Source organism: Drosophila navojoa, chromosome 5 (assembly GCF_054131105.1).
Source record: "Drosophila navojoa isolate 15081-1374.11 chromosome 5, UAZ_NAV_1.0, whole genome shotgun sequence".
Classification (NCBI taxonomy): Eukaryota; Metazoa; Arthropoda; class Insecta; order Diptera; family Drosophilidae; genus Drosophila; species Drosophila navojoa.
Window position 1 is genome coordinate 13,005,511 of NC_142893.1, and position 22,897 is coordinate 13,028,407.

Sequence of the window (22,897 nt, forward strand, 5' to 3'; positions counted from 1 at the left end):
ATTTTCATATATTCACATATTCATATATTCATATATTCATATATTCATATATTCATTTATTCATTTATTCATTTATTCATTTATTCATTTATTCATATATTCATATATACATACATATATTCACATATTCACATATTCACATATTCACATGTTCATACATATTCACATATTCACATATTCAGATATTCACATATTCACATATTCACATATTTACATATTCACATATTCACATATTCACATATTCACATATTCACACATATTTACATATTCACATATTCACATAATCATATATTCATATATTTACATATTCACATATTCACATATTCACATATTCACATATATTCTTATAGGCATCCGTAATATGATACCTCCTCAAGCCAGGAGCCAGGATATTTTCTCAGTATATAACGTCGCATGGTTTCTAAAAGAACGGTTAGTATGGCCAACGGAAAGACATATAGGAAGATGGGTAGATAGCTGCAAGACGTAAATTAACATTCAATGAATATATTCGATATGCTCCATTGAAAGCACGCACTCGACTGGTAAACTCTGCAGTTGCTCGGGCGCACTGGTAAAGGTGAACAGAAAACAGATGCCGATCATATAAACGAGGGCAAGGTTCAGGCGAAGGTTGCCAAAGCCATGGCTTAAGAGATTGACGCGCGCTGTTTTGGAAATGACAAGATTGACCAGCTGCATCACAGTCAAGGTGATGACGATCACCGAAGTCATCTCATACTCCAGCTGAAGCCGTGCACCGCGCGTCTGCAGACGAAGTCGCTAGGACGAGAGATCTCTGTTGAGAATCGCACAGTTACTTGCCCATTCTTGGCCATAGGAGTCCATCATATCATTGAGGGAATCGTCGTACCATCGCACACTGAGGCCGAACAGGGCTCCCGGCAGGAAACCATTGTGCAGCATATAGACAATGTAGGCCAGTACCACGGCGCTGGCCTCCAGGAGGCCTACATTTATGTAGGACACAAACAGCATGCTAGAACATGAATAGATGGAAGATTAAGCTGGGTTCAGCTAAGGAATTGCTGCTTTACCGTCGGTTAACCAAGAAATCCTCATTGACCCGCGGTATTACCTTCATAAGATCAAACTCGGCAGGCTCATAGAAGAGCGTGGAAGCGGGTATCTGGAAGGAAAAAGAAGCTAGAGAGTCTCACCCTGCGCTGCCCAATGCCTTACCAGATTCACAAAGATTGAAATGAATATCGACGGCACCAGAGGCATTCGGAATGGCATCTGCAGCACTACGAACAGAAAGTGAATCACTACCATGGACATATTCGTGGCCATCGCATAGACCAAGGCCTTTTTCTGGTTCTCAAATAGCAGACGACTCTGGGCAATGGCCCTCACCACCGTCACAAAGTTGTTCCCCAGCACAATGATGTCGGCACAGGACTGGCTCACCTGGGACGAGGAGGCCTCAGAGACGCCCACGTTCGCGCACCGAATGGCCGACGTATCGTGGACGGAGCTGCCGATCGCCGTGACCACAGCGCCCAGCTGCAGGCAGCTATCGATGATCAGGTAGCGCTGGGAGACGGCAATGCGGCTGAAGACGACGTCCACATGGGAGAGGAGCAATTGCTCGATGTTCCAGCGCTGGTGATGCACCTGCGTGCTCATGTTCTGCATGTTGACCGTGACGGCTGTGACCAACCGGTGCTCGACCCGGGGCAATGCCATGTTGAATGTCTCCGCCATGTCAGCGATGTCGCTGTCCTCCTCAAAGACGCCCACAGCTCTGGCAATGGCACTCGCGAAATTCACGTCGGTCCGGGTCATGAACACCAGCTTGATGCCCGCAGTGCGACACTGAGCGATGGCATCTATGACATGGGGATACGGCGGATTTTGTGCCGCAATGAGGCCCAAGAAGCACATGGAATTCGAATACGTGTTCATGAAGCTGAAAAAGACCTTATTGTTGCTATAACTGAAACTGTTCGAGATCAACGACAGCATATAGTCATCCGCGGGCAGGCGTTTGGAGGCAAAGGCATATGTGTGCCTGCCCAGCTTCTCCAGCTGGAGGCCATGACTAATCACCTCATCTTGCAGTTCGGCGCTCAGCTCAACTGGCTCAGCCTCATTCTCCATATAGCAAGTGGTGCAGTGATCCATGACCTCGGCCCAATGCCCGCGTATATATAGATAATACTCCGTCTCATCATCGTCGTTGACCGTCACATGGACGCTAACCTGCAGACGGCTAATGAAGTCCACGGACTTGTAAGCGACCCTCTTATGCTTGACGCGCAGCACATGAAGGCTCTCCACAAACCGGATGGCGAACTTGAGCACCGCCTTCTCGTACTCGGTGCCGTCGAGCGCCTGCTGGTTGGTGGGCAGGCCCCTCTGGCCGGGCGCGAAGTTGGCCTGATTGCACAGTACGGAGGCGCGAATCAGATGCCGGAAATGATCCGTCTCATCGAAATCCGATTGCACATTGAGCAGTTCGCCATCGACAAACAGCTCGGAGATCTGCCAAGTGCGCTGCGTCATGGAGCCAAGCAGGTTAGAGCAAATAACGGTCGTCAGGCCCAGAGTGGAGACCGACTCCATGTTGCGAACGTAGCAGCCGATCTCAGTCAAATTGTTCTTGGTGATCCACAGGCCAATGAACACCAGGCTGGGGAAATATAGAGGTGACGAGGATACCGTCAGGCTAACATAGAACTCAAGCAGATTGGGAATACTCAGGCCCGTCAATGTTACACATATAACGGTAGCGCATAACATGATGAAGCAGACGACGTACTTATAGAAGCCCAACTGAAGTAAGTTGAGCAAATGAAGATCAAAATTTGCAATTAGAATATACATATATAGAGAGTATTGTGTCGCCGACCTGCTTCATGTTCTTACGTGGTCTGGTCAGCGGACGTGGCTCCATGCACAGACGTGCCATGATCCCAACCTCGGAGTCATCGCCACAGGCAATGACCAGGCCCCGGCCGGAGCCCTGTGTGACATGGCTGCAGGCCAGGCCCACATTGCGCGAGATCCATTTGTCTTGATGCATAACATCCGGATTGATGGTCACCGACGTCGAGTACCCAGTGAGCGCCACATTATTCACCTCCAAATCCTCGGAGTAAAAGATTCGAACATCGGCCGCAATGCGCTCCCCATACGCGATCATCAGTATGTCGCCCACAACGACATTTTCGGAGCGTATTATCTGCATCCGACCGTCTCGGACAACTGTACAGTACATGGGCATCAGGTCCATGAATGCCCAGGCAACCAGGTAGTCGTCGTTCTCCTGAATATAGCGAAGCAAGCCAGACACTAGAAATACTATCAACAAAATAATGGTGACCGTTAGGTATTCATATTCAGCCTGCCGATCGGTTGGGTTCTCCTGCTCCATATAATACAGAATGAAACTGAAAATGATGGCCATAAAGACTATTGAAGCCAGGCCACGAAAACAGTTCTTGGCAAACCTCACACATCTGAATTCGGGTCTCTCCGGCAAGCTCATTTTATTTTTGCCATTTAAGGCCAAACGCTTGGAGGCCACTGCAGAAGTTAGGCCCTGAAACGATAAACAACATTTGCTTCCTCCTTCGACTCTGTTGTCTGTTGACTATCGTAGCCAATGCTCACTTTTATCGGACAGGTCTCAAGCTTGATGCATAGTCTATCAAAGTCGTCTGTATGCCATGTCGAGTTCCCTTCCCCAGCCATGTCTAGATATTATAATATAAGTCTTATTATTCTCATTTTATATTTCCGACTTACTTAGGCGAAAAGGTCTATTTTCGTATTGCCGTTTAAGATTGTAATTAGAATTTGCTCTAATATGTATGATGAGTTTGTCGAATGCTCCTATGAAAGCAACTTCTAAGCTATCTTCCTTGATCTACCTACCCTTCACTCTCTCTCTCTCTCTCTCTCTCTCTCTCTCTCTCTCTCTCTCTATTATGCTGTCTCACTTTTTTCTTCCTTGCCTTCCAGTCGTTTACGTATCTCCCCCTCTCCCACTCAGTGTTTCCCTCACTTTTCTTTTCCTTGATTATACGATAATACTAAGAAAACGTCTATTAAGTCTACGCAGATATACGTACAAGATTTATTTGTTTTCGACCGGCATTCCAAGATATATTTTCTGCTCTCAAAGTAAAAGAGATTTCCTTTGTTTAGCCAGCAAACAGTTGTAATCAATGATTTTTATGGATATTTATATGTTTTTCGCTGGCTCCAAGGGCTTCAAATAGGTCTCTGGCAAGAGAAACCATGAGGCCTTCACTCTTGCCAGCAATTGAGGCTGAGCTACATAAATTTGTGTATTTATGTTAACGAATTGGCGTAAAATCGATCGACTTTGTTTTTTAAATCAGTAATAATCGTAAAATTTGTTTCATTGTTGTTCACACATAAAGTGCCGGATGCGCTACTGAAGGAAACATACATATATATTATATGTACATATATGTATATGTGTGTGTGTGTGTATGTATTTGTATGTGTCCATGTCCGGTTGCTCAGCTGAAAGAAAAATCTGAAGTATGTTGTATACCTGAGTTGACTTTTTCTTGATATGAATTCCGTCTGTTCCGTCGCACTTTATTGCCACATTTAATGGCACATTAAAATTTGATTGCCCAAAAGAATATGACATAAAAATGCATAAACATACATTTGCTTATATAAGCGGATACTTGAATATGTGAGTGCATATTGTCATTGCATGAACAAGCTGTTAGTTGTCCGATTATATTTAATATATTTTGAATGCATTTTGAAAGAGCAGAAAAGAGGACTAAATTCTTTTATATATTACTGTACATATATTATATATTATATTATATTATTTTTTCCCATTTCCAATTATATCCAATTATGCAAAGATATTTCAATAGCTTTTGGGATCGAATTTGTTTAAAATTTTAATTAGATTTACTATTTGCAGTCAACAGAAATTAGCAAGGGGTTTCACAGGTTCAAGTACTTTCAATAATATGTACGATAATTATAATAATTCAAGTTTATTCATTCAAATTCAAGTAACCTTTGAAATAAATATGACCTTCCATATAACACCTATTGCACATATCCAAAACTAGTCACATTTTAACACTTTATTGAAACTTCAATTGAATTTATTTATCCGTTATATTATTCAAAAAGAAAACACTTCGAATTACGCGAAAGAACGCGTCCAACTTGTATCTATATGTATATAAGATAATATCAAATTTCTAGTAATTTTTTATTAAATCAATGTAATTGCAATGGGCGCTATGAAAGTTCTATGTGTATTAACTATCATAACTTCGCTGATCTGCGCACAGACAAGAGGCTCAAAATGTGGGTGCAGCTGTATATAGAAATATATTCCATATGTTCAGTTATACAATATTTAAGTACAATTCATAGATTCAATATTTTGCCACTGGGATACTGACTCCTACGATCGCAAGGGATTGAGCTTCTTCAATTCCTGGACAATAGACAGAAGGTTGTGCACACATTTCATCTATGGGTCTGTGGCCAGTTTGGATCCCGAGGGATCGGGCGCCGTGAAGGTCATAGATGATGCAGTGCTTGAGAAGCGAGGTAAATATCTCTCTGCAGACAGCTTGGAGTCGCAATTTAATCGAGTGTCTCCCGCAGGACTCCTGGCCGATATCTTGAGTATGAGACGTAACAACTATCAGGCAATTCTCTGCATTGGCGATAGCAAGGGCGATGCCGAAAGATTCTCCAAGATGGCAGCGAGCCTGCGCAAACGCAATCAGTTTTATGTTACTCTAGCGAAATTCCTCTTGGAGCGGCACTTTAGCGGAGTGCTCCTGAATTGGGAGTTTCCCACCCAGCATGGGGGTCATTTCGTGGATCGTTATAACTTTATCACATTACTGAAAGAACTAAAGGTCATGTAAGTGCAAGGGAAATTCCATGAGTCCTATAAAGTCTAAAAACCTCTCAAATAGCCTGGAGGAACATCACTTGCTGCTTCTGGTCACCGTCTCTGCGCGGCTGGACAAGCACACTCTGGCTGCGTACGATATTCCCAGGATAGCGAAAATCGCCGATTTCATCATACTCAACAGCCACGACTCGCAGGACATATACGCGCAGCAGGTGAGCTACATGTCGCCGCTCCGTGGCAACGGCAGTCAGAGCGTGGAGCGCAGCGTCAGGCACTGGGTTGAGCAGAGCAAGATGCCAGAGAAGCTGATCCTTGGCATTCCGCTGTTTGGACAAACGCACACCCTTCGCGACCAGAGCAAGACGCATGCCAATGCGCCCAGCAAGGGACCCGGAATACAGCACTTTTTGTCCAAACGACCCGGGTACATGACCTACGCCGAGTTCTGCGTACAAGCGTCCAGGTGGACAAAGAAGTTTGACAAGCAGGCGCATGTGCCGTACGCCTTTAAGGCTAACCAGTGGATTAGCTATGAGGACGGCAGCAGCATTAGCGCCAAAATGCGTCTGGTTAATGATCAACGATTGGGCGGCGCCCTGGCGTGGTCCATTGATGCCGACGACTACTCTGGCCTATGCGGTGAGTACTACGCTCTGCTGAAAGTAATCGTATCGAAAATAGGCAATCCCGATGTCCTAACAACTGTCCCGCCCACCACCGAGAGCATCGGCCTCTGTCCCAGGGAGGGACTGTTCCGCAATGTGTGGGACTGCCAGGCGTATTATGAGTGCCGCGACGGCCGGCGCACCGACTACGAGTGCCTAGACGGCGACTTCTTCGACGAGGAGGTGGGCGAGTGCAAGCCCGCAGAGCAGGTCAAGTGCTCCAACAACTTTGTCACCTGGCGTCCAGGCCAAGATAACTACAACTTCCGCGACCTGCCCCTCAACCTGAAGGTAGTTGACTAACTCTCAGCTTCATTGTATACATTCCAGTTTATGGTAAATAGTCAGTAAATAATAAATTCTTTCGGCTGTGCAATTAGCATTCTACTAGATCTACATAGTTGCAGCTGTTTGTGTTGGTATCGAACACCAGACCCGATGGACAGTTGAACATGAAAGTGGCACCGCCGCTGCAGTAATAGAACTTGGAACAGTTGTTGGGATCCTTCACATAGCCGTCGATGTCGTGGCAGCTGGACTCAGCGACTCCTCCTCCGCTCTGAGCTGCTGCTGCTGGCTGCTGCTTCTCACCTGCGAGTCCAGTCGGATTGTCCCTCCCGAAGAGCACCCGGTTTATATTGCGCAGCAGGGGAAAACTTTCGCCGCCACAGCTGCCATGAAAGTCGTCCGACTCGAGAGACCAAATCATGATGCCGCCCAGTTTGTGATCCATGGCATATTGTGCTTTTAGCCTCAAGCTGTTCGTGTTCTCGTAGCCCACCCATTGGCGCTCCCTGAAGGCGAATGGCACTTGTTGCATTGCCTCCCAGCCCAACGTCCATTGCTCGCGCTGAAAGAGCTCGCACAGCTCATTGTAGCCCAGTACGCCCGGCTCCCGTGAGTAGGGCCCAGCTATGCCGCGTCCTATGTGCGCTGCACCGGGCAAATGATCCTCGGCCGAAGCTAGTGTGAAGGTACGACCATAAAAGGGCACTCCGAGTATCAGTTTCTCAAGCGGCGCTCCAGAGTCTATCCAATACGTGATGACTGCATCCACGTTCAGCTGCTGTGCCCGTTGCGTCGTATCGTTTGCGCCCGCATATAAGGGCGCATTGATGCCCACAGATTCATCCCACGGACCGTGCAGGTCGTAGGCCATTACATTAATTATATCCAAGTACTCAGATATGGCTGGTATGTCATACGATATGCTGGCCGAAAACTCTGCTGAGCCCACAGCAGCGCTGAGTATGTAGCCAAAGGGATTCAGACCCGCCTTCAGTTCCTTGAGCAGAGCCACATAGTTTTCGCGATCGTTGTTCTCGTTCAGATTATGCCGCTGTCCTGGATATTCCCAGTCCAGGTCCAGTCCATCGAAACCATGCCGTTGGATAAACTGAACGACTTGCTCAACGAAACGCGAACGCTTCTCCGGATCGTTGGCCACAATCGAGAAGCGTTTGGAGCCCTCATTCCAGCCGCCAACAGCGACCAGCGTTTTCAGCGTGGGGTTCTTTAGCTTGAGCGCATTAAATTTCTTGATGTTGCCAAGACCTCCATTGTCCTCCAGGTCTAGATAGGGATCTATGACACGCAGCTCGCCGCTCTCCTGTATGCCCAGAAAGGCGTATACCAAGTGTGTGCACAGAAACGGATCTATGTCCTCCACACCAAACTTGCCCTCCTTCGGCCGATAGACAGACCAAGTGCCCTGGTAGCACACAACGTGCTCTGCGTGCGGATTCATGGATAACTATTATTATTAACCTGTTTTTAATTTACATATACTTACTAGTGGGCTCCGTTGCTCCTGCAATTGCCATCAGCGGCAATGCAAACAATAATCCTAAAATCCAACAGTTCCACATTACAAGTTAGCCTTTTCAATTCTTTTACAACATTGATTAAGATTTTTGTCTTACGCTCGTATTTTATACAATTTGTTGGTGTGCAAAATAAACATAAACAATGTAATCGATAAGTGCAAGTTGTTGTTAAATAAAAGCTACAAGAACGTAGCAATAAAAGCAATCGAAGTGTTTATTCTTGCTCCAACAGCAAGGTAAATAATGAAAGAATTCTCGGCTGACCAAAGACACACGATTCGCGACATACGATTCGTTTAAACAGTTGAAGGTCGGTTAAGCAGTGTGACCAGCCATCAGGCACAGGGAAAATAACGCATTTAGAACTTCTTCAGCTTGGCCAGTTGATTGTTGCGCCGCAGAGCCATTTTACGCAGGCGACGCCAATACTGTTTGGTGTTGGGATCCAATTCTTCCAGCGGTATGATGCGTTCGGTATTTAAGGTCCACAGCCAGTCTGGGTACTCCGAGTCAGGTTTGAGCTGCAGATGAGCAACGATTGATTAATTACACCAGCAGTACACTTTTATATCAAATTGATATTTACCTTGATGTCCTCGCCAGTCTTCATATAGTTGCTGCCGCACACGTAGTTGACCAACTTGGTTGCATCCGTTTCAACTGGTATTATCTTCTTTTCCATGATGGGCCCCAGCTTACCCAGCTTCTTCTTTTTGCCCACTATATGGTTACAATATTCATATTACATTATCAATCAATGTAAATAGGAATATACAAATGATGACAGACTCACCTGCTGCCACAGCAGCCGGCTTGGCTGCATAGCATCGCGCCGCAGTCGCTGAGAAGGTGAGGCGCTGCCTCAACAAATTGAACGTAAGCGTCAGGTGGTTCATATCTGTAGTATTTATAGTTGACTATGAGTTCAACTTCAAATTTTAATTCATTCCTATATTTACAGCACGCTTTAACAATAGCGATACAGTTGTATAACCAGACTAAATTCTACAAACGGTCACACATGAAATAATCTATCGGAATCATTCCTGCGCCGGCAAAAGAGCGATAACAAAATTATACAAGTTGAGCATATGCGAATTTGAATAAAATAATGCCGACATTTAAACTGCGGCTTCCGTCTAATCGGACACTGGGCAACATATGTGTATATGGCGCCATGGTGTCCATCTCAGCGGTGATGTTCATGCGCTGGAAACTCGAAGATCGTGTGCGTTCCTCAGAGTATTATAAATTGGCACTGCAAACACTACGCCAACACAAAGGTAAGGTGGATAGACCCAGCCCAGCTGTTCGGTTAAAATGTAAACAAGTTTTGTAGGTGCGGTCGGATTGCTAGGCGAACCCATCAAGGACTCTGGCTTCGACATATCTAATTCGGCCAATTCGTGCAATGCTGAAAGGGCCCAATTCGAGATTTCTGTGCGTGGTCCCAAGGACAAGGGCAAACTTTTCTTTTGGGCAATAAATAAGGAAGACGGCTGGCTCATAGATCGACTAGAGTTGGAGGCCAACCAGCATCCCAATAAGCGTTTTTTGCTTAAAAAACAAGATGAATACTCGGTACAAGACCAAACGGAGCCAAAGCACTCCGAATTACCTCCTGGCGTACCACATTATGAGAGACACGGATACCCGAAGCCACAGCCGCTGCACCAAGCGGAAGAATCATCGGCTTATGTCCATACGGCGGATGGCGGACGCATGCGATAAACCAAAATTTTCAATTTATATCATTTATTGTTATTAAATTTGACTATGCAAGCTTTTAATTATCAGTTTTAGTATACAAAAAATTTCAAAAATAAAACCAAAGTCTCATTGAACAAAGAACTTATTTTTCATGTTTGTTTATGCAGCGCTCTTTTGTATAGATATAAATATATGTATGTATATTTATATTAATAGTTTTTGTTAATTAACTTGCAATTGCGTAGGTGTGTTTATTGAATGCATAGAATTATTGTTCGTTTTTTAAAAAAGATTGTATATAAATCGTTTATACTGTTACTGTTTGCTTGCAAGGTGCTGTCGCTTAAGATCTAACTGATGCCAGCTTCAGTGAGAGATAGAGAGACAAGGGTTACATACATAAATGGACCGATGCTCTTATAAATTTATAATACATTATTGAAAGTACATGCATTCTATTATTATTATCATTATTATTATTATTAGAATTAAAAACACGCGCTTAATTAAACGATAAAGGCGACTGTTGGTGGCGATTGTGACTATGATCCAGGTTCGAGCTGAGGACAATCATCCAAGTTTAATTGATTTGATACATTGTGTTGCACATACACGAATATGTGCACATAGTATGCGTATTGTGTGTGAGTGTGTTGGTGTATGTTTCGTTTATATATATATATATACATATCCACTTTCATCGTAATATAACAGATAAGAAATGTATGCACTGTGCACGTATATGTATGTAGATGTAGTAGTTAAGTATTGATGCATGTGTTGTGTTGTGTAAAGGATAAGCAAATTAAAGACAGTTATTACATAAGCGCCAACATTTAACGATCGTAAATAGATAGTGTATATATATGGTTCTGGCTGCGATCTCCGTTTCTGCTCCGTTCACTACTCTCGCTTGGCCATTGCAAGTGGAAGACTGTTGGGTCTCTTGATCTGCGACTGCGCCGGCACTGCCATGGGCAACGGGGATATTGGCGTGCCACCGGCTTCCGCTTGCTGCTCCTGTTCTTATTGCGTCTTTAGCTCTTTACCAATACTGTACGATACGATTTTGCTCCAGTCAATCTTGGTTTTGGTTATGGGCAGCTGTCGCCGCATCGCCTTGAATGTGGTGTCCGACATAGTTTGATAGTTCTCCGAGATGGCCAGCTGATACTCGTTCTCCGCCTCCTCAATCAGGCGAATGACCTCGTTGGCCAACTGCTGTTCATTGGAGACAACAACGCTCTCGCGGCAATCCTTCGATGACACCAGTTGAACATTGCCATCTTCATAGTAGTGCACCTGCACCTTCAGCACGCCCTTCAGTTCCGCCAGGCCGCACCCAGGTTGGAAGCTAACGTGCCACTGCGAACGCCATCTGCCATTCCAATAGTTCTTCGGCTGGAACTGATGATCCTCAATGCAAATGGTCAGAGTTATTTGATTTCCCTGAGACTTTCCAAACACTGAGCACACCTGTACCATGAATAAATCGTACATAAATATATATATTTACCAATGTATTTGGTTAATTGAACTTACGCCGTGCCTATAGTGGTTGGCGGTATATGCTAAGGCAGCTAGATCAAGAGCAGCTCGCCACGATTCTGCATTGGCATCTACCTTCAGATCCTGGTAGTCGGAAGCCTCTTTCCGTAGGTGATCGTACTTAAACGATTGCTTTGTGCGAGGATCAAAGAAGCGACCATTCCCTATAAATATAAACAACTTCGATTAGAAAATTTACTAAAAGACGGGGGAAATTGTTATATCTTATCAATATCTATGATAAGAAATCTTTAAAAAAAATTGTCGAGTGACGAATTTAGAAATATAAATAAATAATATTATTACAAAAACTCAAACTCAATTTTTAAAAGGCACCCAAAAATGGAATTAATTTTATCTATGACTAACTTTTGATAATATAATGATGATATCTGAAATTCACAAGGCGAATTCTAATTAGAACTTTATTTTAGCTTGCAGTTAATGAATTTTAATAAAAATATACTATTACTTTAATGAATTATTAACATTTAATTCAACGATTGCTTCCACTGTAACGAGTTTTAAATACTGTGAGCGCGCGTGTGTATATATAAGTGTGTGTGTGTGTTTTGGCTGACTCTGCAACGTATGCCCATATATGGTAAACGCCACAAAAACATAAGCAAACAAACTCTCGGCAGCTGACGCCCACTCCTCCTCCTACTCCGATGCCCAACCACTACCCCATTCCATCACTTGCAGGCAGAATTGCATAAATTGGAGTTGATATACGCACCCAAATCATTATACTCGGAGATGATCGCATTGTGTTCACTGCCCTCGACCCGCACGGGCGTTAGTTGGTCCTTGTTGTATTGGGAGAAGGCGTGGCTGGCGCCATCCTTCAGCAAGGAATCGTTCTTCAGTAGCTCGCGGACATCGTTGAATACCTCATTGAATTCACCGGGCGGCGCATGCAGTATGAACTCGGAGACAATGCGAACCTTTTCCGCATCTGTAATCTGTGTTTGTTCCATTCTTTCGTTTGGTGATTCACGAATTCGGGGCAGTGTTTGGTTTTTAGGTTGTTATTGTTGTTGCTGTTGGTGATGTTAAACTATCGCAGTATTGCACAGTACGTGTATATGGGTGTGCAAGGCAGTTGCTACTGGCATGTGTTTCCGCCAATAATGTTTGAAACTTAATTTTTCTACCCGTATAAAAGTTAATCCGGCCTTTTTCTACTTTTTCAAGCAATTAATGAAAAGACAATGAACGATGACGATGACAGAGTTTTTCATTTGGTATTTATTTAGTATATTAATTAGTGACTAGTGCACCATCGCATTCATATATCGATATTCGAGAGCAAATTTAACGATACTGCGCTATCGCTATTTTGCCGGCTAACAAATTTCTTACTTATGTATTTATTATATTAGACAGAATTGGTTTTAAGAGATTTAGGAATATAAAATATAATTTTAATAACGTATAAATGTACTAAGAATATATGGCGAGCTAAACATACTGTAACATCCATGTATGTGTGCATCAACGTTTAACAAAAACAAATACATACTTTTAGGATCAATTAATCAAAAAGCAAGTAGGTTATTTTCGGAGTTCGAAGATGCCTTGATTCAAGTATGTTCGAAAATTTATTAAAGCTCGAATAAAATATTAACGGATGCTCTACCTTTGTTAGGTAGATCTATAATGTAATAGAATAAAGTACTTAGTACATAAGCAAGTATTGTTACATTTTTAAACAATACACAACATTCAAATATTATACATATACAATCGTTAAAGTAACATTTAGATAACGGAGCAAACATACAAAATGCTTCGAAGTCGACGGCTACTAACATCATCTCCAAACTTTTGGATCTTTACAGAAGCCCTTATGTCAATTAACAGCATTCACAATATACTATCGCATATATTTAATATCGATATATCGGCTTTGTTGGCTGCTCGCTCGCTGAATTGCCGCTCATTTTCGGCTTGTTGCTCATTCCGTCTCTCGCTGTTAAATCGTGCGGACGCTCGTATATTTCGGTTTCGCGTTGCCGCTCCGCCTCATCTAACGGTTGCTTTCAAACAAGATCACAAAGCAATTGTGAATAAAATTGTATCAAAACAAAACGCCGATATACATATAATTCAATACGAATAGAGTTAAAAAATGTTAACGACTGTTTTGTAGTGCAGTGCTAGCAATCAAACAACGAATAAACCGAGCTTGTGACTTGTGCAAACGGCATAAAAGTAACAAAAGTGCCTTTTTTCTTGGTTTTGCCAACGTTTACACTCAAACACACACGTGTATTTGTACATGTTGGTAACAAATACAAGTGCACTGACCAAACAACGCTCTTAAGCACACACACACACTCACTTACGTTACTGTGAAAGAGCCAGCCTCTATGTGTGTATGCGCGCTTGCGTGTGTGTGAAACCGCTTTTTACCTGGATTTACCTGTTTGTTCGCGAGAGTGAAATAAACCGTAGAGCCGCAACAACGAAGAGCTGAACAAAGCAAAGTTGGCAATCAATGTGAATACCAAAGCAAATGAGTGAATGCTATTCTTAAGTTCAATGAGCATAAATGCTGAAAGTTGAATGAAAATTAATTAAATTAATTGCAAGTTGATTTGAGTTCGATTTTACAAAGTATTTCGTGCGTCGGTTGCCATGAAAATGCAGTCTAAACAAACTGCCAAACACACGAACACAAACAAACGATTGTGAGAGTGAGCGGGAAAGAGATAGAGCAAGAGCAAAAGAGAGCAAGAGCGTGAGCAAGAGAACGAATTTCAAGAATTCGAATTCAATAGAAAAGTAAAGTAACGTGAAACTGTGATCCACACACACACACACATATATATATATACATATATTGTATATACAAAGATATCGAAATCGTGGAAATACAAAAAAAAAAAAAAAATACCGGGTGATTCATTTAGTGATTTTTGTTGTTTTGTTGCTACGATGATATCGACAACTTGATTAGATTGAAATCCCCGCTCACGTGCGTCGCCCCCCCACGCCTTCCGCCTTCCGTGTGCACAGAATAAAATGCAATAAAATGTCTTTACACTCACAATACGAGAGCAGCAGCAGCAGCAGCAGCAATACAAATCCCGCTCAACAGCAGCCACATCAGCAACACAAGCGAAAATGTCGCTCTACAGCAACAACAACAACAAGTTGCTACACCTGCCTTCGGTCACAGAGACCGGCGATGATAGCACTGGCTGTTGTTGTTGCCGCCTTCGTTTGCTTACCCGCCCAGTTTGTCGGAGCACTGCAAGCCGTCTCCTCCAGCTCCAGCTCTAGCAGATACGACAACTACTTGGGCGACAATCGAAAGCCCGCGTTCAAGAACTGCGCCGGCTATGCGCCATCCGTCAAGGAGGAGCAGCCGGAGAATACGTACGTGTTCACCGTGCAGGCAACAGACCCGGATCCCAATCAGGAGATAACCTACAGCCTGGTACAGTCAGCCTTCGATCGAGCCAAGTTCGTCATCCATCCGACCTCCGGCGTCATTGTGACGGCGCACATCTTCGACCGCGACGAGCCCATTCACGAGAAATTCGTCTTCGTCACGGTGCAGGCCACGGATAACGGCCTGCCGCCGCTGGACGATGTGTGCACCTTCAATGTGACCATCGAGGATATCAACGACAATCCGCCTGTCTTCAACAAGGCACGCTACGACGAGTCCATGTCCGAGAACACCATGGTGAGTTATCCTTGCAAGCCGAGCACTCGGCGTCAGTCGGAGTCGAATGTGCGGACCACGGATTACCGCCATTTGATCTGCGTCTGTGCCAAATGCTCTGATCTGAATAATTAATAACTTTAAGTCAAAGCTAGAAATTTGTAAAGTAAAAAAATATTTTAAAAATACTAAAAAAAACCTGCTGTATTATCGTTATAATAAGGGATTTTAAATAGGATATAATATGTTAATCAACTTAAATTATACTGCAACATTCAAGAAAATGGAAAGAAATCATAAAAGAAAAAATTGTAGATGTCAGAAAAATATAAAAGTCAAAACGTCAAATGCAGACAAATAAAATAATTAACATATTTAATTCACACAGAGATAAGCCATAAAAAGTCATATGATAGTATCAGTAATTAAAGAGAGAATAGAGAATAGATAAAATAATATTTATGCATATATAAAAAAGCTGAATTAAATATATTTAGAAAAGAATATTATAATATTTTTTACTACCTTTGTAAAAGTATATATTTAGAAGAGAATATTATCATTTTATTTTACTACCTTTGCAAGAGTATAGCTAGCCAGTTGCAGCAGGATCTCAGTGTGCGTGGGAGTGGGCGTTCAACTGGAAAAGCTGGTTAGGTTAAAGCAAAAAAAAAAAAAGAAAAAAATGGCATAGGCACAGGTTGGGGTTCATTGTTCTCAGCTGGCAGTTCGCAGTTCTCAGTTCTCGACTCGATGAGTCAATCCCGAAACCTTGAAGCGCTTTACCTCTCAGCCCACGTTAAATAGTTCTTAAAAGCTGCCAAACGAGTCAAGACCTAAGTCATGTTAGTCTGGAAGTGGAAATGGCTTCTATTAATAGTCTAGATAAAATCTAGAGTTTACTAAGAAAACAAGGTAGGCATACAGAGAGAACCCTAATAATATAGAAAATTATACTATAGTCCATATATAATATAGATAAAATGAAATCTAATTTGAGTTTATGTTAATGTTAAATAAAGCAACTAATTTCTGATATTAGATTTTGGTGAATAATTTAGATAAAAGAGAGATAAAAATGGGAATAGAGACTTTCTTTAAAATATGTAATGAGTTCTATGTTAAACAGTTCCCGTGACCTAAAGCCATATATCACAAAAAGACCTTGAACTATTTTATTTATATATATTTCTCGTTTGCCCTGTGCAAGTATTGATTATTTAGGGATTATGCGAGAGCCCCAGCACAAATTGGATCAATAAATTAAATACAGTAATACCTCAATAGCATGCTATTAAAATGAATATATAAATTATTTACGAGTTCATTGATCTAAAAACTCTAAACTAAATCAGCAAAAATTTGTAGTTAGTTAACTTTTGCTTTTGAAAATGGAAGAAGACGAGGTGAAGCTTGAAAAACAGTTTGTTTTCTCAGTATAAAAATGGCGAAAGTTACAGAAGGCGTCTCTCAAGGTGTTTATAGAAATTGCGAATTCGCCAAGGTTACAATTAGCGTGTGGGCACTGTAGTAAAGGGCGCAAGTCTCTGGCTTGTCCGGTTACAGTTTTTCCATTTCCAAGCAGACTTTTCAGTTGGGTTTCGTGCTCACACTTGGCAGTCAGCATAGGTTTTTCATTTGAGGAAAATGTGCATAATCGCAGTGTGGCAGGCAAGTTTTTCACTGTAGGAGGGAGGGAATGAGAACTGAAACTGGAGCTAGAACTGGAGCATCTTTCCCATATAGAACTTCAATCGAAATTGTTTTTGTTCTTTCTTTGGTCTACTTGCAGATCGACGCAGTGGTCATGTCGATCAGTGCCAGCGACTTTGATGATCGCAACAACAGCATCGTGGAGTATGAGATATTGCGGGAGCGAGACTTTCAATACTTTCGCATCGACAGGGAGTCGGGCATCATCTATCTGAGTCGGCCGATCGACAGGCGGCCCGGTCAGACCTATACGATAAATGTGCGCGCCTTTAACATCGTGCCAGATCCGCTGCAGGAGGCGCACATCGAGGTGCGCATTCGTGTGGTGGAGTCGTCGATAAAGCCACCCTCGTTCGTCGATCCCATTGACGAGCCCATCTACCTGAAGGAGAATCTGAAGAACTTTTCGCAGCCAATCGCAACGCTGCGCGCCGTGTCCAACATGCCCGACAAGCCGGAGGTGATTTTCGAGCTGATCACGGGTCGCACCGAGCAGACGAACGGCAAGAATACGTTCGTCTTCAACCAGATTGGCAACGAGGTGACCATCAAGCTGGGCAAGAGCCTCGACTACGAGGCCATCACCGAGTACACGCTGACGATGAGCGTGCGCAACACGTTCGAGCTGGCCGCTGAGCATCAGATCAAGATCAAAGTGGAGGACGTCAACGACAACATTCCATTCTTTACGGAAGTCAAGTCCGGCACGATATTGGAGAACGAGCCGCCGGGCACGCCAGTGATGCAGGTGCGCGCCTTCGACATGGATGGAACGCCGGCCAACAATATCATCACCTTTGAGCTAGTCGACAATCGTGAGATCTTCGCCATCGATCCGAACTCGGGCAACATCACGGCGCTGACCACGTTCGATCGGGAGGAGCGAGACTTCTACAACGTGAAGGTCAGCGCCACAGATAACTCACCATCGAGCCTGTTCGATAATGGGGACCACAATCATGGCTACCAGGTGTTCCGCATCTCCATTGGCGACAAGAACGATCACAAGCCGCATTTCCAGAAGATGACGTACCTGGCCGACAAACTGCTCGAGGATGCCAACACCAACTACGAGGTGATCGAGGTGAAGGCCGAGGACGAGGACAATGCCTCACAGATTGTGTACAGCATCGAGAGCGGCAACGTGGGCGACGCCTTCAAGATTGGCCTGAAGACTGGCAAGATAACGGTTAATCAGCGCCTGGACTACGAAACGGTCACCGAATACGAGCTGAAGGTGCGAGCCTTCGATGGCGTCTACGATGACTTCACAACGGTGGTGGTCAAAATAGAGGATGTCAACGACAATCCGCCGGTCTTCAAGGAGGAGTACAGCAAGACCATACTGGAGGGTCCAGTTTTGTCCAACGATTGCATTCTCAATATCGAGGCCTACGATCCGGATATCAAGGATCGCAACGCTGACCAGCACATCACCTATTCCATTGTCAAGGAGGACCACAGAAAGCTGCTGACCATCGACAATAACGGCTGCCTGCGCCTCATCCAGCCGCTCGATCGCGATCCGCCCAACGGACACAAGAGCTGGCAGGTGCTGATCTCGGCCAGCGACGAGGATGGCGTTGGCACATCTCTGAAGTCGGTGAAGCCAGTGATCATCACCTTGGAGGACATCAACGACAATGCGCCCTTCCTGATCAACCAGATGCCAGTCATTTGGCAGGAGAATCGTAATCCCGGCCAGGTTGTCCAGCTGCTGGCCAACGACTATGACGAGCCGCAGAACGGGCCGCCCTTCACCTTTGGCATCGACAGCGAAGCGTCCATAGACATCAAGTCCAAGTTCAGCATCGACAACGACTACCTCTTCGCCAACGTGCAGTTCGATCGGGAGCAGCAGAAGGAATACTTTATACCCATTCGCATCAGCGACGCGGGCGTGCCCAAGCAGAGTTCGGTGAGCATTCTGCATCTGATCATCGGTGACGTGAACGACAATGCCATGTCGGAGGGCTCGTCGCGCATCTTCATGTACAACTACAAGGGCGAGGCGCCCGACACGGACATTGGCCGCGTCTTTGTGGATGACGAGGACGACTGGGATCTGGAGGACAAGTACTTTGAATGGAAGAGCGGCATACCGCATGAACAGTTCCGTCTCAATCCCAGCACCGGCATGATAACCATGCTCCAGGGCACAGAGGCCGGTGAATACTTGCTGGAGTTCGTGGTGACCGAGGACGCGCCACAGATACAGAAGCATTCCGTTGATGCCGACGTCACGGTCATAGTGCACGAGCTGCCGGAGGAGGCGGTGGACAAGAGTGGCAGCATACGATTCTATAATATCACCAAAGAGGAATTCATCAGTGTGCCCCGGGACGTAATGGCGGACGATGTCTTCTCGCTGAAGGATCGGCTGCAGCACTCGCTGGCCAAGCTATTCAACACCTCGGTCTCCAACGTGGATGTCTTCACGGTGCTGCAGAATGAGAACCGCACACTGGACGTACGCTATTCCGCCCACGGCTCGCCCTACTATGCGCCGGAGAAACTCAACGGCATGGTGGGCCAGAGCCAACAGCGCCTGGAAGATGAGCTGGGCCTGAAGATGCTGATGGTCAACATCGACGAGTGCCTGATCGAGAAGCTCAAGTGCGAGAGCTCCTGCACAAACGAGCTGCACAAGAGCTCCGTGCCCTACATGATCTACTCCAACACGACATCCTTTGTGGGCGTCAATGCGTTCGTCCAGGCGCAGTGCGTCTGCGAAGCGATGCCCGCCTCCCAGCCGTGCCTCAATGGAGGCACGCGCAGATACGGCGAGAACGACGCCTGCGACTGCATCGACGGCTTCACGGGCCCCCACTGCGAACTGGTCTCGGTGGGCTTCTACGGCAACGGCTATGCCTTCTACGAGCCCGTATCCGCTTGCGACAATACGCGCATCAGCCTGGAGATTGCGCCACAGCACGAGCAAGGACTTATCATGTACCTGGGTCCGCTCAGCTACAATCCGCTGCTGCCGATCTCGGACTTTCTATCGCTCGAGCTGGACAAGGGCTACCCGGTGCTCAGCGTGGACTACGGCTCGGGCATGGTGCGCATCAAGCATCAGCACATTCAGCTGCAGGCGGGCCGCTCCTACCAGCTGGACATCATACTGCAGAGGGCCAGCATTGAGATGACCGTCGACAACTGCCGTCTGTCCACCTGCATGAGCCTGGGCGCTCCGCAGGGCCCCAACGAGTTCCTCAACGTCAACTCGCCCCTGCAGCTGGGCGGCACTCCCGTGGACCTGGTGCACCTGGGCCGGCAGCTCAACTGGACGCATGTGCCCAATCAGCAGGGCTTCTTCGGCTGCGTCCGCAATCTGACGATCAACGAGCGCACCTACAACCTGGGCATGCCGTCTCTGTCCCGGAACATCGACAGCGGCTGCCAGCGGGCGGTGGCTGTGGCGGTGAGCTTTGGCATCGATCGCAACTTCATCATAGCGATCATCACGTGCATTGCGCTGCTGCTGATCATCCTGCTGGCCGTGGTGGTGCAGAAGAAGCAGAAGAACGGCTGGCACGAGAAGGACATTGACGACATTCGTGAGACGATCATCAACTATGAGGACGAGGGCGGCGGCGAGCGAGACACCGACTACGATCTAAACGTACTACGGACGCAGCCCTTCTACGAGGAGAAGCTCTACAAGGATCCGCATGCGCTGCAGTCGGGCATGCGGGATCCCAATGACATACCCGACATCGGTGACTTCCTCGGCGGCAAGAAGGAGAACTGTGACCGCGACACGGGCGCCAACACCGTCGACGATGTGCGGCACTATGCCTACGAGGGCGACGGCAACTCGGACGGCAGCCTGTCCAGCCTGGCGTCGTGCACCGACGACGGCGATCTCAATTTCGATTATTTGTCCAACTTTGGGCCACGCTTCCGCAAGCTAGCCGATATGTACGGCGAGGAGCCCTCCGACACCGACTCAAATGTGGACGACGAGCAGGGCTGGCGCATCTGAGAGGCGTGCAATTGGTAGCCGAACCGGAGTAGAACGAATGGAAGAACGGTACGAAGAGAATAGCGAGTACGAAATTAAAAGACTTTTACGATAAGTGTGCGTAGGGCGCCGGGACGACGGCATAGCCGGACGGACCCCACTCGGCCTATCGACGTGCCGTGCGCTTGAACTAGACATTGCAAATACATATATAGATTTTTTATACAATATTGAGGAGCATTGCAAGGGCATAGGAACACATTATTATTTCTGTCGACCATCGATTGTCGCAGAAAGTGATCTTGATCTTACGTAAAACAAATCTAAACTTTAATTTAGCGAAGCAACTGCGAACAAAATATCATTGCAGCATTGTTGTCTGTATTTTTCGAAGAAAAAATATAGGAGTCAACACAAATATCATATATATAGAGAGAGAGAGAGTATATGTCATACATACATATATATATATACACATCAGTAGCTTAGATATATATAGATAAATATATATATATTTATGAATTAAACATCTATGAAATAATCAAAATTTCAAAACAAATATTCCTACATCAAGAAAAAAAATATATATATATAAAAATAATGAAAACGCATTGCATTTGATTTGCATATTCCCAACAATAGATTTAAGACTAGTTCTTAACGCTAATTTAAATCTATATGTAGATTCGATAAAAGGCATTACAGTATATTTTATGCTTAGACAGACTCCCAGATCCAGATGTACAGGTTGTGGAGTCTCGTTTCAACTTCCGAATAAACAAAACTCAAGTTAAGACAAATCAAATTACATTTAAATTATGAAAAACAAAAAGAAAAAAAAAAAAAAAAACGAAGCAAAACTCGAAATAGAATTAACTCAATTTAAGCTCTTAAGTTTTCACTGTAAATTTCGTATCATATATACATATATAGAGAGATACATATATGTAGGAAACAAATCAATCCAATTAATTACGATTAAGCCAAATACATATATGTATATGTAGAGTACATGTATTTGCGTGTGTGCAGTTATTTCTATGTTCCATATAGAGATCGAGTAAAATCAACCTGAAAACTAGAAGTTTTATGTGAAAAATGTTTAAAAATAAATAAATATGCGATATGTATTTTTTATAAGTCGTTTTTTCGTACAGAGTCCTAAGAACTAAGCAAATTTTTTACAAGCCAACAACATAAGATTAACTGACAAATTTATTTATATAAATAAATTTACAAATTTCAAACACACACACACACACACACACAACAATTGTGTAAAATAAACCACAAAATATATTTGAAAAAAAAAAAACACGATTTCTTTTCATTATTTACGATTTACAGCATGAAATGGAACTGATGTGTGACCTATGGAGAGATAAGAGGTGTGGGTAAATATGTATATTTATATATGTAATAGAATACACAATCGATCAGAATATGTGACTCTCTTAATGGGGTTAAATTTAAATGAAAATCAAGTAACAACTGTCTAGAAAAAAATATATTATATATTTTTATCACAAAATCTTGCTCGATATTATATTTACTATATGATCTATATACATATACATATAAGCTTCCCGTAAATGGTATTCGGAATAATGCCTAATCAGTTTGTACATATCACATTATATATTGTGTAGAATACAACCCCTTCAATAATTGATACGACAGATAGAGGTAGAATTGAGCATACATGCACATAATGTATATAAACATAGTATAGATAAGGCAATGTTCAATCGGGAAAAACGTACAAAACTTGTTCAGTTTTATGAGTACCGAGAATTGGCGAAAAATGGGGACTACGAGCTAGGCAAAAAGTGTGTGTGAAGCTTGAAGAGGAAAGAGCAATACTTGATCGCTCATCACTTT

General features: G+C 44.2%; 8 protein-coding genes across 8 annotated transcripts; 3 read left to right on the plus strand and 5 right to left on the minus strand.

Annotated features, from left to right (window-relative positions):
• Positions 1–297: 297 nt before the first annotated feature.
• LOC108654964 (sodium/potassium-transporting ATPase subunit alpha) lies at positions 298–3,823 on the minus strand. The gene is made up of 7 exons (XM_089261718.1): positions 3,775–3,823; positions 3,640–3,722; positions 2,876–3,568; positions 1,204–2,799; positions 1,059–1,150; positions 539–1,000; positions 298–477 (listed from the first exon to the last, which is right to left on the minus strand). Exons 2-6 carry the CDS (start codon positions 3,718–3,720, stop codon positions 784–786), a joined length of 2,679 nt encoding a protein of 892 aa, XP_089117844.1. The 5' UTR covers positions 3,721–3,722; positions 3,775–3,823; the 3' UTR covers positions 298–477; positions 539–783.
• Positions 345–735, minus strand: LOC108652780 (sodium/potassium-transporting ATPase subunit alpha). Its single transcript, XM_018102975.3, has 2 exons — positions 539–735; positions 345–477 (listed from the first exon to the last, which is right to left on the minus strand). The coding sequence occupies exons 1-2, from the start codon at positions 733–735 to the stop codon at positions 345–347; spliced, it is 330 nt and encodes a 109-aa protein (XP_017958464.2).
• Positions 3,824–5,048: 1,225 nt separating the features above from the next.
• On the plus strand, positions 5,049–6,949 carry Cht12 (Chitinase 12). The gene is made up of 4 exons (XM_018106584.2): positions 5,049–5,343; positions 5,413–5,592; positions 5,650–5,914; positions 5,970–6,949. The coding sequence occupies exons 1-4, from the start codon at positions 5,268–5,270 to the stop codon at positions 6,874–6,876; spliced, it is 1,428 nt and encodes a 475-aa protein (XP_017962073.1). The 5' UTR covers positions 5,049–5,267; the 3' UTR covers positions 6,877–6,949.
• On the minus strand, positions 6,887–8,500 carry Cht8 (Chitinase 8). The gene is made up of 2 exons (XM_018106583.3): positions 8,366–8,500; positions 6,887–8,304 (listed from the first exon to the last, which is right to left on the minus strand). The coding sequence occupies exons 1-2, from the start codon at positions 8,439–8,441 to the stop codon at positions 6,950–6,952; spliced, it is 1,431 nt and encodes a 476-aa protein (XP_017962072.1). The 5' UTR covers positions 8,442–8,500; the 3' UTR covers positions 6,887–6,949.
• mRpL54 (mitochondrial ribosomal protein L54) lies at positions 8,478–9,387 on the minus strand. The gene is made up of 3 exons (XM_018106587.3): positions 9,193–9,387; positions 8,986–9,119; positions 8,478–8,920 (listed from the first exon to the last, which is right to left on the minus strand). The coding sequence occupies exons 1-3, from the start codon at positions 9,293–9,295 to the stop codon at positions 8,759–8,761; spliced, it is 399 nt and encodes a 132-aa protein (XP_017962076.1). The 5' UTR covers positions 9,296–9,387; the 3' UTR covers positions 8,478–8,758.
• Positions 9,388–9,422: 35 nt separating this feature from the next.
• LOC108654962 (uncharacterized) lies at positions 9,423–10,189 on the plus strand. Its single transcript, XM_018106586.3, has 2 exons — positions 9,423–9,682; positions 9,739–10,189. Exons 1-2 carry the CDS (start codon positions 9,511–9,513, stop codon positions 10,128–10,130), a joined length of 564 nt encoding a protein of 187 aa, XP_017962075.1. The 5' UTR covers positions 9,423–9,510; the 3' UTR covers positions 10,131–10,189.
• A 136-nt stretch (positions 10,190–10,325) lies between these two features.
• Positions 10,326–12,924, minus strand: cpa (F-actin-capping protein subunit alpha). The gene is made up of 3 exons (XM_018106585.3): positions 12,397–12,924; positions 11,652–11,821; positions 10,326–11,585 (listed from the first exon to the last, which is right to left on the minus strand). The coding sequence occupies exons 1-3, from the start codon at positions 12,635–12,637 to the stop codon at positions 11,136–11,138; spliced, it is 861 nt and encodes a 286-aa protein (XP_017962074.1). The 5' UTR covers positions 12,638–12,924; the 3' UTR covers positions 10,326–11,135.
• Positions 12,925–13,598: 674 nt separating this feature from the next.
• Positions 13,599–22,156, plus strand: shg (DE-cadherin). The gene is made up of 2 exons (XM_030382095.2): positions 13,599–15,357; positions 17,129–22,156. The coding sequence occupies exons 1-2, from the start codon at positions 14,698–14,700 to the stop codon at positions 21,035–21,037; spliced, it is 4,569 nt and encodes a 1,522-aa protein (XP_030237955.1). The 5' UTR covers positions 13,599–14,697; the 3' UTR covers positions 21,038–22,156.
• Positions 22,157–22,897: the final 741 nt, after the last annotated feature.

What these genes read in the sequence shown, in the direction of transcription:
- LOC108652780 (XM_018102975.3), bottom strand. Translation starts at nt 735, where the DNA reads ATGACTTCGGTGATCGTCATCACCTTGACTGTGATGCAGCTGGTCAAT. An exon ending in CTGCAGAGTTTACCAGTCGA is followed by an intron (nt 478 to 538) that starts GTGCGTGCTTTC and finishes TACGTCTTGCAG; the next exon opens with CTATCTACCCATCTTCCTAT.
- LOC108654964 (XM_089261718.1), bottom strand. Translation starts at nt 3,720, where the DNA reads ATGGCTGGGGAAGGGAACTCGACATGGCATACAGACGACTTTGATAGA. An exon ending in TTGAGACCTGTCCGATAAAA is followed by an intron (nt 3,569 to 3,639) that starts GTGAGCATTGGC and finishes TTATCGTTTCAG; the next exon opens with GGCCTAACTTCTGCAGTGGC. An exon ending in GATTTCTTGGTTAACCGACG is followed by an intron (nt 1,001 to 1,058) that starts GTAAAGCAGCAA and finishes TTCATGTTCTAG; the next exon opens with CATGCTGTTTGTGTCCTACA.
- Cht12 (XM_018106584.2), top strand. Translation starts at nt 5,268, where the DNA reads ATGGGCGCTATGAAAGTTCTATGTGTATTAACTATCATAACTTCGCTG. An exon ending in TGCAGTGCTTGAGAAGCGAG is followed by an intron (nt 5,593 to 5,649) that starts GTAAATATCTCT and finishes TGTCTCCCGCAG; the next exon opens with GACTCCTGGCCGATATCTTG. An exon ending in CTGAAAGAACTAAAGGTCAT is followed by an intron (nt 5,915 to 5,969) that starts GTAAGTGCAAGG and finishes CCTCTCAAATAG; the next exon opens with CCTGGAGGAACATCACTTGC.
- Cht8 (XM_018106583.3), bottom strand. Translation starts at nt 8,441, where the DNA reads ATGTGGAACTGTTGGATTTTAGGATTATTGTTTGCATTGCCGCTGATG. An exon ending in AGGAGCAACGGAGCCCACTA is followed by an intron (nt 8,305 to 8,365) that starts GTAAGTATATGT and finishes ATCCGCACGCAG; the next exon opens with AGCACGTTGTGTGCTACCAG.
- mRpL54 (XM_018106587.3), bottom strand. Translation starts at nt 9,295, where the DNA reads ATGAACCACCTGACGCTTACGTTCAATTTGTTGAGGCAGCGCCTCACC. An exon ending in GCCGGCTGCTGTGGCAGCAG is followed by an intron (nt 9,120 to 9,192) that starts GTGAGTCTGTCA and finishes GTAACCATATAG; the next exon opens with TGGGCAAAAAGAAGAAGCTG. An exon ending in AGACTGGCGAGGACATCAAG is followed by an intron (nt 8,921 to 8,985) that starts GTAAATATCAAT and finishes GCTCATCTGCAG; the next exon opens with CTCAAACCTGACTCGGAGTA.
- LOC108654962 (XM_018106586.3), top strand. Translation starts at nt 9,511, where the DNA reads ATGCCGACATTTAAACTGCGGCTTCCGTCTAATCGGACACTGGGCAAC. An exon ending in AACACTACGCCAACACAAAG is followed by an intron (nt 9,683 to 9,738) that starts GTAAGGTGGATA and finishes CAAGTTTTGTAG; the next exon opens with GTGCGGTCGGATTGCTAGGC.
- cpa (XM_018106585.3), bottom strand. Translation starts at nt 12,637, where the DNA reads ATGGAACAAACACAGATTACAGATGCGGAAAAGGTTCGCATTGTCTCC. An exon ending in CTCCGAGTATAATGATTTGG is followed by an intron (nt 11,822 to 12,396) that starts GTGCGTATATCA and finishes TTATATTTATAG; the next exon opens with GGAATGGTCGCTTCTTTGAT. An exon ending in CCAACCACTATAGGCACGGC is followed by an intron (nt 11,586 to 11,651) that starts GTAAGTTCAATT and finishes TTCATGGTACAG; the next exon opens with GTGTGCTCAGTGTTTGGAAA.
- shg (XM_030382095.2), top strand. Translation starts at nt 14,698, where the DNA reads ATGTCTTTACACTCACAATACGAGAGCAGCAGCAGCAGCAGCAGCAAT. An exon ending in CCATGTCCGAGAACACCATG is followed by an intron (nt 15,358 to 17,128) that starts GTGAGTTATCCT and finishes GTCTACTTGCAG; the next exon opens with ATCGACGCAGTGGTCATGTC.